Raw genomic sequence first — 20,021 nt, forward strand, 5'->3', positions numbered from 1 at the left:
AAAGGGGTGACAATTTTTTTTATGTTATAAAATACCTCTATTAAAATAAAAATTGACGGGTCCAAGCGTTTTTCATCTTTGTCTTAAATAACGGAGTTCACTAGGGGTAAGACTTAGTATCCACACTGTAGATATATATATATATATATATATATATATATATATATATATATATATATATATATATATATATATATATATACATACAAACAACACAGTTTATTAGGGCTGCAGTCAGTAGGTTGACTGACTGTTAACTGACTGCAGCCCTAATAAACTGTGTTGTTTGTTTATATCGACAGTCAATAATATCCAGTATTTCTTATACATATATGTATATATATATATATATATATATATATATATATATATATATATATATATATATGTGTGTGTGTATATATGTCAATGAAGAAATTAAATAGATATATACCGATCAATCCGAAAAGACATAAGAGAAAACAATACAACAGAAATAACTAGAATATTTCAAGAAAACAAAAGTTTTAAGTTTTGGGGTAAAATTCTTCTTCTTCTTTCTCTTTATAAGCAATGCTGTCACCAATCGATACTTCCGATTGGTGACATCTTTTGTTGTTTTGACGACACGGGTCTTACCATTCATGTGGTTATTTCATTCTTTTTTCATATTTAGTGTTCATTCATTTATACACTATACATCACATTTTCTTCTAATAGGCGAAATACGAACAACATTACTACGGATAGAACCGAAATCCTCGAAGTTTCAAATCCTTTTATCGCGAAATGTATGAAAACACCAACGAAATGCAAGATCAGCTCCTGTCCAAAATTACAAACCAGGGATTAGAATTAATGCCAAAAATAACACCATACGAAGTCAAAACGACACTTTACAAATGGAAATTATCAAATCCCTTGGTGATGACGGAGTAGGTAGTGATCGAGGCGATTTAAGTAGGTATAAATAAAATTATCCAGGCTTTGGTCAAATTTTTCACAGAATGCATCTACCAAGGAAAACCCCTTTCTCAATGGAAAAATGTAGTCAATGTTTTATTACACAAGAAATGAGACATGTCGTCCTATCAGTTTGCTATCACACATATGTATATAAACTTCTTACAAATTTTTAAAAAAAGTCTAGAGGCTAGTTATACTTCTAGATCAGCTTAGAGAACAAGCTGGATTTAGATCGGGATACAGCACTAACGACCATTTACTAGTGATAAAAAACCTTATAGAGAAATCTGCAGAATGTAACAAACCAATGGCACTGATATTCGTGGACTACTAGAAAGAATTCGATATCATAAGCCAGCAGAAAATGTTAAAAAGCATTGACAGAATGCCGAATAGACTATCGCTACACTAACATAATCAAATATATCCACCAAAATGTCACGGCTAGCGTAAGACTATCTGAACAAGAAACAAATAAATTCTAGGGTAGCGAGGAGTACGGCAAGAAGACACCTTCTGTCCAAAGCTATTCACGACGCTTTCAGATCATACTTGTAACAAGGCAGATCTGACCGAATAAGGTATCAACATAAAGCTGTTTCTGCATATGTTCAAGAATGTTAAACGCTTCTTTTTGTTTTGCAAATGGAAGACGTCTTGATGCCTGCCTTCTGGAGTTGGAGTTGTCAGTGTTTATTCGATCTTGAACTAAGTCAGTGCCGCCAGTTATTTTTCCTCTGAAGATGTTACTTTCGTTTTTGATAAATTCTTCTGGTTTTTGGTATTCATCTTCAGATGAATTCTTCTACACGACTTCTTTACATTTTCCAACAGTTTAGTGATAGTTGGTGTTTACTGCTGCAGTTTAATGCAGATAAGATGGAATGAATATATAAAAGAGCTATTTGAACACGACGAAAGAATGGAGACAAGAGTTAAATATACCTACAATTACCAAAAGTGAAATTGAAAAAGCACTAAAACGTACAAAAACGACATGGGACCAGATGAAATACCTGCAGAAATCTTAAGAGTACTAATAGAGAACCTCATTGATATACTAGTAGAATGATTCAATGAAATTTACTATACCGGGGAAATTTCGAAATAATGGCTAATATCTGAGTTCATCCCAATACCCAAAAATGCAAGGCAATGAATGCGGTGAAGAATACAGAACCATCAGCTTGATGAATCATGTTTTAGAAGAATTCGTGCGAGTGATACATGAACGTGTCTACAAAAAACTAGACGATAGCATAAGAGAAAACCACCTGGGATTTAGAAAAGGCTTTGGCACCAGAGAAGCATAATTTACTATACAAACACTCATAGTGGCAATTCAACGTTATGCCATTTGGACTCTGTAATGCTCCTGCGACATTTGAGAGGCTTATGGAAAATGTGTTGAGAGGGTTATCTTGGAAAACATGCCTGGTTTACCTAGATGACATAATCGTCTTGGGGGAAACATTTGAAGATCATCTGAAATTTAGAAAACGTTTTTAATCGACTTAAAGCTGCCCGATTGATGTTAAACCCCAAGAAGTGGGGTAAATAAAACTATTTCAAGGTAAAGGTAATTATCTGGGTCATATAGTCAGTAAAGAAGGAGTGGCCGCGGATAAGGGAAAAATTGATTCCATTAAGGAATGACCAGTACCAACGGACAAAAATCAAGTGAGAAGTTTTCTTGGACTTACTACCGAAGGTTTATTAAGAAGTTTGCAGATATCGCTAAGCCATTAACGCGACTCACAGAGGAAGCAAGAGATTACCGCTGGGATACAACCGAATGAAGAAACGCTACGATATACAAGCCGAGACGGGTTGCTTTAAGAAGAACGACAAGGTCTGGCTCTATAATCCCAAGAAGCAAAAAGGTTGTTCTCCCAAATTGCAGCAGTTTTGAGAAGGTCCATACCTCATTATGGAGAAGATCAACGATGGCATCTACCCATTAAGCAAGATTCCGAGGGGAAAGCATGATAGTACACCATAAACGGCTGGCGTCTTTCGAAGGTGACCACGACGTAGATGAAGAAGTGGAAGTAAACCAAGTCCAAGATGTGTCTGACCTCATGTTTGAGGAATTCATGGGTGCCTATGGAGGTACCGGTAAAGCAAGACATGGTGTTACCACTGAAGAAAGACAAGATCTACTCGCGCTTCAGGATGACTACTCACTGGCCCTTACCATCCCGGCCAGTATCAAAGACGCACCAGGGTTGGCATTCGTCTTTCGAAGGAAGTTTGGTCGAGTTGCAGAACTTCAATGCCAAGTGCCAGCTCCCGGTAAAACCTTGAAACTTCAAGATGCATCACGTTACCTTTTCTACCTGGTAACAAAAGACACTGCCCGTGACTAACCTACCTACCGAGATGTATGGGAAGCCTTACTTCAATTGAGAGAGCACGTACTAGAGTCCGACGTGCAAAAGTTGGAGTGCCGCCAATTAGATTGGAGGGTTATCCGAAATATGGTGGAGGAGATCTTTAAAGACACGGAAGTCCAGGTGTTAGTCTGTTGCAATCCGCATAGTTACTGGTGCGAAGAGAAAACCGTCTCTTGTCATTTTTATACAACTGGAAGTTGTAAAAGAGGGTCCAGTTGCAGATACCAGCATACCGTTCCAGTTCCAGTCCCGACAAGGTTCCAGGAGGAACCATCTTTTAAGAGGGGGGCAATGTTACGTAAAAATATGAGTCATATTAAAAACCTGTAAACATGTTGTTTATTCACTAATATGTTCTAGATTTTACGACCCTTCGACTAGCTGGCAGAAATTTCAAGTAATAAAAACCGGTCCATTCGAACGTTCCGGAAGTAGGCAAAGCAGGTCAAATCCATGGGGTTCGAGAAACAGCTGTTTTCGTATAAATATGACGGAACGTTCATTGTAGAAACAGTTAATATCTGAAGATCGCGCGCCGCGTTTTTAAATTGTAACGCACGTATTATAATAAATTAATTGTAAAAATAAATTAGTACAAATAAAGACTTTAATAAATTTGTGAGTGTTATAAATAGAACCTTTAATAAATAAATAATAAATAAATTAGAATTAATAAAAACGTTACAATATGTAGTTTTTTTTTATTGCCTACAACATGGTATTTTTTACAAAAATTTTGGCTCGAAATTCAAATTTTTTAACGCTCTTGGAATTTTTAAAATTTGTTTAAAATAAAACTGTCTTGAACGTCAACTCATCTTTATCACTATCGGTGCTTTTTATACAATTCTTGATACAGTTTTTTCAAATTTAAAAATAACGTTGTGAATTGCCCATGTTGTTGGTACAGGGCTTTCCAATGAAAACGAACACCTGTGGTGTGGTGTGGTGCGGTGCGGTAAATGTACAATGGGACCGCCGCCTTGAAATAAAACGAGGCATTGAGATAGCCAGAAGCGCCTTCAATAACGTGAAAGCAGTATTATACAATGGAAAACTGAGAATAGAAATTAGAGCTAGATTATTTTAGACGCTCTACATATTATCTGCCCAGTTATATGGAGTTGAAGCCTGGACAATTACGGACGCAACTGAAAAAAGACTTACCAACTTTAAGATGTGGTGTTATCATGGGAAAATATCATGGATACAACACGTAACAAACACGGAACATTAAGAAAGATGAAAAAGAGAAAGAAATACGCAACATTTATAAAGAAAACAAAAATGAGCTACTTTGGCCACATACTAAGAAATGAAAAATGGAGTTAATGCGATTGATTATACAAGGAAAAGGAAAAAGCGGACCGGTGAGACGACGCACGTTCTGATTGAAAAAAATTAAAGCAGTGGAGTGGAAAAACAACAATAGAACTTTTCAGAACTGCTGCAGACAGAGTAAAATGGGCCGTGATGATCGCTAATGTTCTTAACGGTTAAGCCACATGAAGAAGAAGAATCTTAGTTCTAGAGTCAATATGATAGTCTCGTAGCTCTTTTGTGTATCCTCTGGGATTTTTTGAAAGATTTCGACAGCTTTACTGCGAAGTGTTTATATGAGGGCTGTTACCTTCTGTTTATTTGCCCATCCATTATTTTGTCCGATGGCTTCTGTACACTGGTCAGTAGGTCTCGCCGTCAAAGTGTAAAAGGCTTAACTATTCCGATGACAGGAGAGCAAATCACTTCTGATTTAACTCTTAATTGCGTCTTTTTAATTTTTAGGCTGATTTTTTTTTTAGAGTTTAACCTGAAGCAAGACGTGGTTCAGTTAATTTTATTTAAACTCAAAACTCACTTAATTAAAAATATCACAATTACTAATTACATTAATGATGATCGCTTAGAAAACAATTCTGATAAGTAGAATTGCCAATACTAATACTAGACCCCCTCCTGCTGACTTATATAACGGGAACGAATTGTTCTTGAAAACAGTTGGTTGGGATGGCCGTCGCGACGATCGAATACTCAGGAAATTCAGAAATTTTGAATATGAATAATAACAGTATATTATACTATAGTAATATTAGTATATCATGAATAGATTAACCGATTTCATTGAGATTAACTGTGTAAAAAACTAAAAGTTAAAAATGCACTTACTTTTGTAAGAACGAAGTCGCAGAATTTTCATTACCAAATCTCAATAGCTTGTTCTCAAATGGCCAGGAAACATCAATTTCTCCATTAACATTTTTAAATGCTCCTAGATAACCAAAATGAGGTATATTCGTTACAATATATCTATTGTAATCTTCGGGATTTTTTGGAGAAGCCTCGATAATTTTTACTAAGGAGTAATCATTAAAAACCTTGCTAGAATTTTGGGATATATCAGATTTAGTTTTAGATTCATCATCATCTGAAGTCAAGTCAATCGTATTTTCTGCATCCGTAGAAGATTTGTTAGTTTTTTTAGAGATTACAGGTTCTACTTCTTGATAACGCATTTCAGATGACTGATTCAGTTCTAACATTTTGTTCTTGGGTGCTTCCTTTAACCAATAACAGCTCTTAGAATTTTCTTTTCCACTCATTAAGTTAAAAGATTCCGATGAAATGAGAGATTTATTTACGTACCTTAGGGTTTCGACATCGTTATCAACATCATAATTAAAATATGGTCCGATAAATATACGATCACAAAAAGTTTCAACAAAGTAAATACCAAACTGTTTATGATTGTATTCCTTTCGCAGTTCATCATTTCTAACATAGACTGTACATTTATTATCTTTTGCATAATCTGCAATTAATATTAAATCAGTATATCTAATAGAATATGGTATCTTATTAAAAAATAAAAACGTAAAATCAGAATTTAAAAATATTGTCTGCCATTTACAAAAGGTAAATATTTCTGGGAGAGCTACCTTCATCGGTTGGATACTATCAGTAGATTCGCTAGGTAGCAAATGTTGGATATTATATTGTCTTTTGCTCAGTAAAAATGACTTTATAGTACCCTGAATATCTTTGTGATACAGTGTTTCTGGTTTTTGATATTCTTCACCAACGTCATTTTGGTCGGAAGAAATCTCATTTGATGAGCTTGTTATATTTTTTGTACAGATACCACAAATTTCATAATTGCCTTTAGTTTCGTTTAGAAGAAACAATAATGAATCTTCTTGATAGTGCCTAGGTAATTTATTTCTTTTAATCCATGTAATTATTGGGCTATTCTCGGAAACAGATAAAATGTTTACGAAGTTTTTGGGGCAAGTTTTTCCAGATTTATTAATTAGTAATTTTATAGGTTGATTCATTGTGCACCAAATATTTATAGATGAGTTTCTAAAACCCTCGATTAAGCTTTTCCAAGGAATCAAACGAGCATAATCTTTAGAACCCATTTTCTTTAGAAGTTCTATATTACTATTGTCTATAATAATTTCTCCATCGAAGACAGGAGTTATATTAATATTTTCTTGACCCTGCATCGTTCGCTCATTAGGTTTTTGAAAACATTCTCCCTCGTCCAATGTTTTGACACTATTGGAGCTATCTTCGTGAAATTCATGGGTTGGTTTTTGTTTAAATGCCAAATTAAAAGACATATACTTGTCCGTAATAATAGAATGTTTTAATAATTGACTATCGGACAAAGGCAAGTTTTTATCTATAAATGCCTGTAGTTTATCTTCCTCTAACTTAGTTACTTTAAATTTAAAATCATTCTTATGTATAGTTTTATTATATTTCTCAAGTCTTTTATATTTTGCTTCTATTGGTCTACACCTTGCACTTCCTCTTTGAAGAATTCGACTAGGTTCTTTAATTTCTGATTTAAAATGTAGGTTTTTATCCGGAATCCAATTATCGTCCTCTTCTGTTCCATTTAAACTACCATTTTCATTTAAATCAAAATCAATACGATGTCTGTGATCTATTTCATCTTCATGTCTCTTATATTTTTTTTCTTTTTTATCATTTTCAGATAAGAGCTGCGTGTTTATAGAAGTAATTAATTTACTTTCTTTTTTTAGTTCCGGTATGACTAAACCCTCACATTGACAACTATACATATAATGAGTTAAACAAAGTTGAATTACCTCAGAAAGATCCAATTTTTCTAAGCTAACATAACATGTTTGTGAAACATTTTCTGGTTTTTCTTCTGAAGCAACAAAATCCAAAAATTTTGCTGGTACTTTTGCAGCTCTCCTACTTTTAGCGCGATCTCCAACACCAATCAGAATCGTTTTATCATTGGTATGAATAACAGTTTGTGTAAATTCTCTTTCAACTTTGGCTAAATGTTTTTTAGCCTCGTCTTCGATTCTAGTAACAGCGTCTTTTGAGAGTAAATTTGTTCCAGAATGTAAATTAAGTTCATCGTACCTGAATGACTTATGTTTGGAACATGTGCAATTAAACATGCAAGCAAGTTTTTGGCAATGATCACTCAAAAAGTCGTATTTTAAACTATTACATATACACCCTAATTTGCAGTATGGTTTATTACAAACTATATAAACGTCCTCTTTGTCATTTGTTAGTTCTACATTGACGACTTTGTGATTAAGTCTTAATAATTCGCGTTCAACTTTAGTACGTTTTCGTCTTTTATTACATAAATTATTCTCTATTGGCAATTCCAACTGCGCCTCTGTTGCAATCTCATCTTTTACTTTGATTTCGTCTTCTTTAATTAGTGAGGAAGCAATCTCTTTTATTTCAACGTACTTTATTAAATCTTCAATTACAGAAGCTACGGATTCATGATCAACGCTTAAACTGGAAGAATTTCTTTTATTTATCGGTTCAATTTGTGAAATAAACTTCTTCTTTCTTACTAAAATATTTTCAACGTTATTCTGGTAAGTTAATGAAAATTTAATAGATTGGAGATTGTTCGATTCATTATCAGCCTTTGATTTGAGTGCTGATAACGCAAATTCAATCTTTGTACTATCCATTTCTCCACCTACAATAGTATTCAATCTGTGTAATACCGTATCACAGAATCGTTTTCCTTGTTGTGGAAAAACTTCTAGGGATATTTTTGGCAGTTTTAACAGTTGGGTGTTCCACAAGTTCGAACCAGTTATTTGTAACAGTTCTTTTTTGCATAAAGGTCCAGGTCGATATAAAAGTCGTTTGCTTCTTTTATATCTTTGATTTAATAGAGACAACTTTTTTCGGTGAGTAGGTGATTTTGCATCTCTTTTTATACAATTAATGTTAGCAACACATTTATTAGGTGTCACAGTATTTACCCAAATTTTACGATTTGTGTATAATACGTAGCTGGCACGTCGAGCATATGTTTTAAGACTCACATGTTTCAGTTCCTTTTTATCTGTTCCATCTTTTTTATTGTGAAATTGTTTACGTTTAGCTTTCGGCGTTTCTGTAATTTTAAGTTGACTGTTCTTGGGTGGATCTAAGAGTTCTTTTTTAACATTTACATATTTGAAACTAGTAGGTTGTTTCCATTTAGGTTTCGTCTTTTCTGTAATTTGAAGTTCGTTTCTCTTAGCTAGTTCTAATAATCTTCTTTTTTCAGCTACAGTTTTTGGTTTAACCATTGTTGTAAATTTTATTGATGGTGTGTCTATATATTTATGTAATTCTGGTTTTTTTTTAGCGAAATATGTCTTTTCAACTATTTTTTTTGCATTCTTTTCTTGGGCAATTAATTTAGGTACTTCATGATTGGTATTAAATTTAGAATTAGCTGCCAAATGATTATTCAGTTTAATACAACCAAACCCAGAATTTTCAGCAATGTTATAGTTTTCAATACTAAATGATGATTGAGAGATTTCCATCGATAATCTACTGTTTTCTTTCAAATTTAAACATGTGTTTGTATCAGGTTCATTTTTTATTACATTTAATGTATTGTAATTTATCGTATTTTTTTGTTTTTTAACCATTTCCATGATTTGATCACAAACCGATTTTTTTTTATCTTCTTGTATAGTGTTGTCGTTTCCTTTCGATTCATCACAAATATTCACACTCATTTTTTTGTCGCAATTAGATACAAATTCGTTAGAATAACTTGCAATTTTTGTAGCTTCTAGTTCAACTCCTCCTTGAACACCAGAAATTATGAAATCTACTTCATTAGTTTGGATGTATAGTTTATTGGCGTCTTCTAGCATTACATCTTTTTTTATATTTTCACACTGGTAGTTCGTCAATAATCTTTCTGTAACATTTGAAATGTCTCTTTTTAGTGTTTTGGAATTTTTCATTTCATTAACTTTCATATCAATATTTGACGCCTTATCTGTTTTAGATTTAACTTTTAAAGGTTCACTAGCGGTTTCGAGCTTGGTAGTGTAGTTATTACCGTCAACCATACTTTTGCTATTATCATTACTGCCTAAATTAGTAAGTTTAACCGTAGGCAATTCCTGTTTCCTTTCTTTTTCAGGTAAATCAATATTCTTACGTACATTCTTCGTCATTTCTGAACTAACCAAATCTTTATATTTTAAAGGAACAGAGCCATTGAGAGGACTTTTGTTATTTTTATAACATTTCAAGGTAGGAGAGTTATTATTAACATAACTTGCTTCGGTAATTTTACAGAAACTTTTTTTTTTAGGATGATACTTGAGTACCGCTGAATCAGCTTTTTTAAATTGTCTTTTATCATTTTTTGTAGACACATCGTCATATAAAAAATTATTATCTGTTGTAGACATAGAAGAAGAAATATTATGCATATTGGCTTTTGTAGCAACGCTAAATAAGTTAGATGAGTTATTAGATGCACCATGTGCATACTTAACGTCTGCGTTATTTGAATTTGTACCTGTTTTAGTAGATTTGATTACAATTTTTTTATTTTTGTCTAAAATTTTCTTTGTGTAAGTTATAGTGCTTCTAGGATTTACAGAAGATTTAAAATCTGCAGTATAATCGTTTCTTTTGGAAATATAATTTGTTTCTAAACTTGATGTGTTGGGTAAATATAGAGTACCCAAGTTTTTGATTGTCTTGTTGTCTTCATGTCGCTTTATTGAATTAGTTTCCCTATTTTTTGCTACAACTTGACATCCTTTGTTAACTTCAATTGTTGCAATAGTAAGTTTTGGACTATCTGCAACCTTTAAAAAACATACATCAGATACATAATCCTGACCAATATTGCCTTGATGTGTGATATTGCTATTTACAATATTTACCTGAGCTTCTTCGTCGCCTGCATCCTTATTATTTAAAAATTCAATGTTATCACCCGGATTTAATGATTGTATTTCTTTAGTAAAACTATGTAATTCAGAAACATCTTCAGTACCGATATGATCCTTATCGTGTTTTAACATAGTAGAAAACGTGCTTGCTATTTCGGTAGCATTGCAGGACTGTGGTGATAAAACTTGGTTTTCGGAAATAACGGTTGCATTTTTAAATGTATTCAAACGCTGTATCAAGTCGTCGCAAGTCCATCCCGTTTTTGATAACAACTGCTTAATCACCTCATCTTGGTCCATTATCCTAAAATTTAAAATATGGCTTATTACAATGATTTAATTAAAAAAAATGATTTTATGCAAGATTTACGTAAGAATTTGAATTGAATAGAAACCATTATTTTTCTTTAGATTGTAATTTTGTCATTTAATCATAAAGTAAATAGGAGATGGTTATGTATGAAATAGCACATCAGTCCTTCAATGCACGGGTTGTTGTAGACTTGTTAGTATAGACTTTCGACTTCAAATAATCCCATAAAAATAAATCCAATGGTGTTAAATCACACGATCTAGGGGGCAATTCTGATCATCGAAACGAAAGATTACACGACCAAGAAATCGAAGCGGTATCGAACGAGTCTCATGCAGTAACCGAATTGTTTCACAGAATGTATGGTATGTAGCACCGTCATATTGAAACCACATGTCATCCACATCAATATCATCCAATTTAGACACAAAGAACTCTTTTATCATGTTGAGATATCCAGCACCAGTAACAGTTATTGCTCGACCAGCCACATTTTCAAAACCGCACTAAACAGAGTCATGTTGTGGATACACGTTTTTTAAAATTTACATGTGGGTTTCCACAACGTCAAATGGGGCAATTTTGACGATTAACAAAAGCCATCAAGGTGACCAACCAGTACTCGAGGTACTGGACTACTCAAAGCAAAATTCATTTTGTAATAATACTTGTAATTTAAATACTCCATTCTGGTGGTCTTTTTAACCAATCTACCATAATATTACTCGTTAAGACTAGGAATGACTTCTGAAATTTTGCGCAGGCAGCAGACAGAGGAAGTAATCGGAGAAAAAGATATGGATGAACGCCGGGAGTTGTCTACGTGATTTTTAAACGTAGTGTACGGGTAGAGTTTACTTCTTCTACTAAGATAATTTCCAATAATTTTGCTGCGCATCAAGTGGGCGTGTCGATTGTACTATTTTCAAAGTCATTTTTAGTTTTGTCAAAGTATACAATGTTATTGGCTCGACATAAGGTGTGTTTCGCTGAGTTGCTCCCGCTACCCAGTGCTGTATATATGCTGAGGTATCATCATCATTCTGGCTTTACAACCCTGCGTGAGTCCTAGCCTCCTCACGAATGTATCTCCAGTAATCCCTATCGATCGCAATTCTCCGCCAAGCACTTATTCCCATATTTCTCATGTCTTCATCCATGTTATCAAAGAACCTATGAATCAACGAGTATTTCTCAAAATAATTGTGGATTTAAGGAGGAGATTGACCCCAAAATGGCATCTATTGGCTGTGCAAATTCTGCTGTTTATCTCTGCGGTAATATTAGTTTCAGTGTTCATATTTTCAGGTATACAAATTCGTTCACTGCTTCGATGACGTCGTTTTCTATAACAAGTGGTCGTAGAATTTATGGTTGCGTGCTTATTTTCATATAATTCGTTTTGTTGGTGTTTATTATTAAACCCATTTTCTAGCTGATTCTTTTAATGCTACATAAATCTCTCGTACAGCGTTTTCCGTTCTCCCAACAATATTGATATCATCAGCATAGGCCAGGATTTGCACTGATTTAATATATATTGAACAAGTGGTTGTGATTTGTGACATACGTATTACTTTTTTCAGAGCCAGATTGAACAGTATATAGGAAATAGGGTCTCCCTGTCGCAGCTCATTATTTGTTTTAAAATGTTGAGACAGTTTCCCCTAAATTCGTACTCTACATTCCACTTTTTCAAGAGTTAGTTTTGTTAAATTTACCAACTGATTTGGAATTCCTAGCTCTTTCATTGCTTTGAACATTTCTCTTCTATTCATAGAGTCGTAGGCTGCTTTGTAGTCTATAAATATGTGATGAGTATCAATGCCATATTCCAGTGTTTTTTTCAAAATTTGTTTCAGGGTTACAATCTGATGAATTGTCGATTTACCACCTCTGAAACCAGTCTGGTATTTTCATACTATCTGTGATATAGTACTGTGGAAAATATTTTATACGTTGCATTTAGAAGCGTAATTCCTCCGTGGTTAGAGCATTCAAAAATATCTCCTTTTTTGTGTATGGTGCAAAGTATTCCAATATTTCAATAATTGGAGAGGGATTTCTGTGTCCATATTTCTTTTATAAGCTGCTGTCATGCGATTATGGTATCATAGCCACCTTTTTTATATAGTTCAGCTGGGAGATTATCTATTTCGGATGATTTGTTTCTGGCTAGTTTTTTAACTGCATCTTTAACTTCAAGAATCGTTGGTGGTTCCTCTTCCCTCTCGTCTGTTCCCCTTACCTTATCTCTTTCGGCTTCCAGGTTTTCTTCTTCTTCGTCGATATTAAGTGCTTGGTTAAAGTATTCACCCATCTATTCAATGCATCTTTCCTTGTTATTAATAGGTCGCCATTCTGACTTCTGCATTGTTTTGTGGTTGTTTTGAATTATTTTCTGTTGATGTTAACTTTCTTATAGAATGCTTTGAATACTTTCTCACTGTTGAGGTTTTCTATATATTTAAGTTTCTTATTAATTTGGTTTCGTTTGTGTATCCTCTTTTCTTCTCTTCTCTTTGTCTGGTAATTATCTACAGTTGTTCTAGTTCGTCGGGTAAGCATCTTTCTGTAGGCTTCATTTTTTTTCTTTTTTGTGCATTCTTGCATTCATCGTCAAACCAATGATTTTTACGGGTACAAATTTCTATTCCTATTTCATCTTTCGCTGCTGCTTTAATGTCTTCCTTTATTCTAGTCCACTAGGAGTCTTATATCTGTCTGTTCTTCTTCATTTAAATATTTTGATTCCTCAGCCTGTTGGTGATGTTTTCCGAGTACCGTTCTGCAATTTTTGCATCTCTCAGTCCATTTTATTTTCTTTTCTGGTGTTTGAAATTCTAGGCCTCAATGTTGAGATCACTAGGCATTGATCTGAGTCTATATTTGCGCCTCTATAACTTCTGCGGTTTATTATGTCTTTTCTATGCCTTGAATCTATTAAGATGTGATCAATCTGACTCACAACACTCATCTGATCAATGTTGTTCATCCATCAGGAGAGGTCCAGGTTACCTTGTGTATGTTCTTGTGATCAAAATGGGTGTTAGCGACTGTCATGTTTAGTGCTTCTGTTGAAAACACGCTCTTGTCCTATTCCTGCATTCATGTCACCTAATACAATATTAATGGCATATTTTGAGGTATAGTCAACACGAATTTCGGTGGGAATGTGTAAAAGTCTATTAATTGATTTTACATTTGGGTATTTTAGAGGAAAAATTTAAATATTTCTATGTATTAGATAGCTATTTCAAAGCTGCAACAAATGACAAAAATATTGGCATATCTAGAGGTCAAAGATGGCAATCTCAGCATCAGTCTGCCATTAAGCCATACCAGCAACCCACTTATTGGAATAAAAACAATATACTCAGAGAACCGGTACTCTGCCTCGAGTTAATTGAATGTGAAACATTAAGTCAGTTAATATTACAGATCAGGATCTTATGGAAGACCTCCATCAAGAAAGAGCCGCGCGCCGGACCAGATAAACACACCCACAGGACCCGAAGCCACAGCCATGGCGATTTTCATGTCATAAAAAAATGTATGCTACATTTTTTCTAAAGAGCAGAAGGCGTCACCGCAACGCCGGCGAAGGCCGTCATCGATTGCCAACAGCGCTCTATGCGCCCACACCCACCAACAACTAATCACTACCATCGATGCGCTCTGAAGATGGAACACTGGCCGAGAGTATAAAATGCCATGATGAACGAGATTTAAGTTCGACCTAGAGTATTGATCTGGCAAGAACTTCTACCCCGGTCTCTGAGTAGTGATCAGATCCCACCGTCCTTTCCCATAACTACTATGGAGTATCGATGGACCGCTCCCCGGTTTTTGGGTATTGACTAAAGATCTTCCTTCGTCGTATCCATCCGAACGCCGCTAAAATTTATTTCCGTTAACCAGTATCAACACCGATGACCGCAGACAGTTTGTTTTACTTAACCCTCCAGTAGTTGCGCGCCTACTCTCACTCTATGAAAAACTATTTTTTATGATAATTTAATCGTTTCGTGTATATATAGATGGATACATATACAGGCAGAAAGTATTGGCATAGATTGCAACAAGGAAAAAAATAATAAAATATGTATATAAGATGAAAGCCAACCGTAAATACGTATTTCTGACTATTTGGTCATCAGTACGGTGCAGCCAAGTTAGGATAGGAGATTTTAACTTGGAGCTAGAGAGGTTGAGTATTCAATTTTGTCACCCCGGTACCTTGACGTTTTTTTTGTTTGTCCCTAAATTCGATTTTTCGAGGATACCAGGCTAAAAAACGGTCACACTTTGTAATTAACAATTTAATTGTTCAATTATTATGGTATCTCCTATTAGAGATATTTAATTTTACCGAAATGAAAATTGTTCATTAAAAAAAAATGAACTAAACGACGTTTGGTAAACTTTGATCCGATGTTTTTATGTTAATTTTTGACCAAGAAACGGAACTTTTAATAACGCGCTGTGAGACGCACGATCAGCTCGCAGCGAAAAGAGAAGCGCGTCAATCAATTTTCAATAGGTGTTCAATAGGTTTTCAATTTTCAATTTGTGTGTGAATTGTGCATGTAACTTTTTTCTTAAAAATACCTATTTGTAATATTATTTATCGTTTAGAATATCTTTTGGTTTAATAAAATAATTTGGTATTTACTTATTTTATACAAAATGCAACGAGTCCATCATGGGCGTATCAAAGGGTCCATCATGAGCGCATATATGCCCATGATGGACCCTTAACAGGATTTTAGTAAACTATGGATAACTTTTGTCATCTTAATTCTTATCAAAATTTGAAACATTTGCATATTATACAAATAACAAGACGTTATGTGGTCATATTTAAAGCCTGCTAGGTAAATAATTAAAATTATTATGGAGCTTTTTCCTTAAGTGGTCCATCATAGGCACATTTCCCCTACTTTGTCAAAAAATTAACATATATTCATGGAATAGATTAAACATTTACCAAAGCTTAAAATTTTCGTTTTGAATTGTTCTATAACTTCCATTAACCAAACTGCCACCGTTTACGACTCAATGTTATTTATAAACTCTTAAACAAACTCTTAATTAAAAGAAAAGAGGTTATTCTTTGTATGTGGGTATATTTTATTTTATAAAAACCCTTAAAAGGGCAACATTACAAGCACGAACGTTTTCGGAACAACTGTTCCATCATCAGGTTAAAATGCAGGTTAACATGCCTGAGCCACCAAAATATTTGGGTAAAAACCCTTTAAATTGAAAAATGTTACCGAAGAATGTACATGATGTTTATAATATTATATGATGTTTAATATTTTAATTAGATTTTACTTCAGGTAACATACACCCATGCTTAAGTGAGTTCCAGTGTCCGGAGAGTACACCTCTTCAAACGGACTACAGTTGCCAACCGTAGTCCGTTTGAAGAGGTGTACTCTCCGGACACTGGAACTCACTTAAGCATGGGTGTATGTTACCTGAAGTAAAATCTAATTAAAATATTAAACATCATATAATATTATAAACATCATGTACATTCTTCGGTAACATTTTTCAATTTAAAGGGTTTTTACCCAAATATTTTGGTGGCTCAGGCATGTTAACCTGCATTTTAACCTGATGATGGAACAGTTGTTCCGAAAACGTTCGTGCTTGTAATGTTGCCCTTTTAAGGGTTTTTATAAAATAAAATATACCCACATACAAAGAATAACCTCTTTTGTTATACGTGGTATACAGCCAGCTACAGGAATTATTTTCCTTGTGGATTTTTTTTAAACTCTTAATTAATTAACCACTTTTTGACAAAAACTTTTACTATAAACTGATAACTTTTTTATTTTTAATGATAAATTAATACGCGTCTCTAAATCTACATGGATTTTATGTATGTATTAGTGTTTTTACTCGCTGCGAGCTGGCCGTGCGTATCAGAGTGCATTATTAAGAGTTTCATATCTTGGTCAAAAATTAACACAGAAACATTTACCTAACTAAAAAATGTTCGTTTTAATTAGTTCTATAACTTCTATTAGCCTGATTTTCAAAGTTTATAGCTTAATTTGGTTTAATTCTCTTACAACCAAATGAATTAGCAACTTTTAGTTAAATTTGTAAAGTTTAATTGTTTAATTTGTTTATTAATGAAGATGAAATAATTTTGCAAAGTTTTGTTCAAAGCTAAAACAATTACCTTTAAAATAAGTGGTTTTAAAATTTAATCGCACGCATGAAAGCTAAGTGGAAAACTTGGAAAACGCCCCATTAACTGCCAATTGTTTTTTACGAAATTTGTTATAATTTCGGTTCTAACCATCGGATCAAAGTTTATCAAACGCCATTTTGTTGATTTTCTCAAAAGAAGATTTTCTTAATTTGATAAAAATTAAATACATATAATAGTTTAGGAGATAAATTCATTTAAACAATTAAATTGTTAATAACAAATTATCTGACGGGTTTTTAGCCTGATCGCCACCACCGAAAAATCGAATCTACTCACCAAAAAAAAAGATAAAAAACGGCAAGGTAACAAGGGGGCATAAAAGTGCATACTCAACCCATATATACATATATATATATATATATATATATATATATATATATATATATATATATATATATATATATATATATATATATATATATATATATATATATATATATATATATAGTTATATCGAGAAAAGGAGTACGACCGTCAATCCAAAATAAACTAAGGTACACTCGAAGAGTGGTGGGTTTTTCGGTCAAAGTGGAGAAATAAAAGACAAAGAAGGTGGCTACTTCATCTATTTATTGAAGACGTTTCGCTTTCTGCTCAGAAAGCATCATCAGTTCATCGAAAAAGAACAATATGAAACCAAACATCCATAGAGAAGTTAAAAAATGTGTGTTACCTTACAAAGACATGTAGCAGTCAATGATGTTAAAAATATGAAAAAGCTTACGAAACTGGACATTTAGAGTTAAAGTTGTATAAAACAATTAATTGAAACTAGGTATAGTTCACAAATTAACAAAATTAGCACAGCAAAAGAACATGTGACAATCATACATGTATATAAAAAAGTTATTATAAAATCTTAAGTAAAAAACATTAAGGTTTTTTTTGATGTGTAAAGAACTATAAGCTTACTGAATCTCGCAGGTAAATGAATTTACAGGTTAAACACCCACGCAAACAACGTGAATAGATATGGCCTTGAGGTCAAAACGACAGAACAGCAAGGCAAAATACCAACCTCTAATACCATAGAGCGGTACATTCATAGAATGTGATAAATTTGGTTGACAACTTGTCGTTAAAAAGCCAAAAAATGAAAAGAAAAGGTGGTTAAGATCACCATTTTCCCCCCAGTGATTGATTTGTTAACAAAGAACAAAGCATGCGAAGTCAATCCAAAATATAATATATTATAATATTTATGATGTCACTGGTTAGCCAGCCAACAGGTGAAGATTAATTCAACTTCCACAGTCCAAGGTTCATAGCATTTTGGAACTGTGAATGAAAAAGATTCTATGAATCAATTTCAGTTTAAAATTTTACCAAACAAGTTAATCAAAAGGAACAATTACTTTAAGTATGTAAAAGTGATATTGACCAAAGTTATTAAAATATAAGTTGATGAATCTAAGTTAATAAGGAAAGAATAATTTATTTTATTTTTATTTGAATTTATTATATATGAGAATGTGATAAAAACACGTTAAGGGACAATTTAAAGTAAACAACATATTACGCCTAATTCTGCAAAATTAATGCATGATAAATTTGGCTCAAGTTACTAATGTCGGTTCTCTTATTAAGGGTATTTGGGTGTTTTAATATTGAACACATTTCTAAAAACTGTCTTTTAACGAGATTGCGTTCAGTGCCAAGAATTTTAACTTCATTAAAGTTCACTTCGTGCTTAGAGTTAATAGCATGCTGGGCAAGAGCACAAGTATGCTTAGATAAGTTAATATCACTGCGGTGTGTCGTAAGACGCCCTCTCAGTGATCTCCCTGTCTGAACGATGTAACATGAGTCACACTCAGCACAAGGTATATGATATATTACATTAACTTGTTCTAGAAGGGGCAGAGGTGTTTTAGTTTTAGAAAACAAATTCCTGACAGTCTTAGCATTCTTAATTGCAATTTTAACCGGTACGTTATTATGTTTGTACAGTTTAACGAGTTTCTCAGTAACTTGAGGAAAATAAGGTAACAATGAGTAATGGGTAGTTGGAGTCCCAAGTAAAGTATTAGGCAGAACAGTGTTGTTAATTGAATTATTTGATATTATTCTAAGTTGGTCACCATTGGGTATGTCATTTAAAGAAGAACCATAACTTTGCACGAAAAGGTATTTATTAATAAGGGAGGATGGATAGGAATTCTCAATCAGAATTTTCTTAAGTAATTGAAGGGATTCCCTTTGATTAACCTGATGTGTTAGTCTATTTAGTCTGACAAGAGTGGTAGTTGAGAAACCTATTAGAGGCCATTGGTTTCCTGTACCAACTTGAAGGTCTGACCAAAATTTCTTCAAGTTAAACATCATACTAAATCTTCATCAATTTCCAAAATTCTTAGAGCAACTGGTTTTTCGCTTCTTCGAAATTCAATTCATTCCACCCGACGCAACATAGATACAACAAATTCCCAACTTCTTAATATTTACAAAGACATCCACTCTTTTAATATTTATCCATTATTATGGGACACTTTCGATCGTCTTTCTCACCAAAAAGCCCAACACATTTCTGACAACAAAACCCAAACCCAGAAACGTAAACTGGACCAACTTATCTCTGAACAAAATCCAAAGCCCATTTCGAATCAACAACCTTCTACTGTTGTCCGCAATTTCTCAGATATCCACATATCCGATTCAGCTACCAAAGCTCTATCAAAAGGCTTCAATTTTTCTGTCACACCTCTTTCAATCCCAACTGAGAAAATCATTTGTCAAACTGAAGAAGCTATTTCTCATCTTCCTTCCGACCAAGCCGAAGTCGCCAGACAAGATGTCGCCAGAATTCTCCGTACTTCCAAACCCCCACCGTCAAATATCAGTCTTTCAGAAAGACGCACCCTCAAAGAACTTTATAACAACCCTGACATTGTCATTCTTCCGGCCGACAAAGG

At 33.7% G+C, this 20,021-nt stretch overlaps 1 protein-coding gene across 4 annotated transcripts in view; it reads right to left on the minus strand.

The window, feature by feature from the left end:
• ocm (over compensating males) overlaps positions 1–20,021 on the minus strand; it is a 302,029-nt gene that overhangs the window by 184,999 nt on the left and 97,009 nt on the right. For 3 of the 4 annotated variants that reach the window (XM_072529887.1, XM_072529885.1, XM_072529888.1), the window contains exon 2: positions 5,508–10,865. In XM_072529887.1, the coding sequence (XP_072385988.1) occupies positions 5,508–10,861 (5,354 nt within the window). In that variant the 5' untranslated portion in view covers positions 10,862–10,865. The remainder of the gene's footprint in view (positions 1–5,507; positions 10,866–20,021) is intronic. The other variant, XM_072529886.1, reaches the window with a different exon arrangement.

Source organism: Diabrotica undecimpunctata, chromosome 4 (genome assembly GCF_040954645.1).
Source record: "Diabrotica undecimpunctata isolate CICGRU chromosome 4, icDiaUnde3, whole genome shotgun sequence".
Lineage (NCBI taxonomy): Eukaryota > Metazoa > Arthropoda > Insecta > Coleoptera > Chrysomelidae > Diabrotica > Diabrotica undecimpunctata.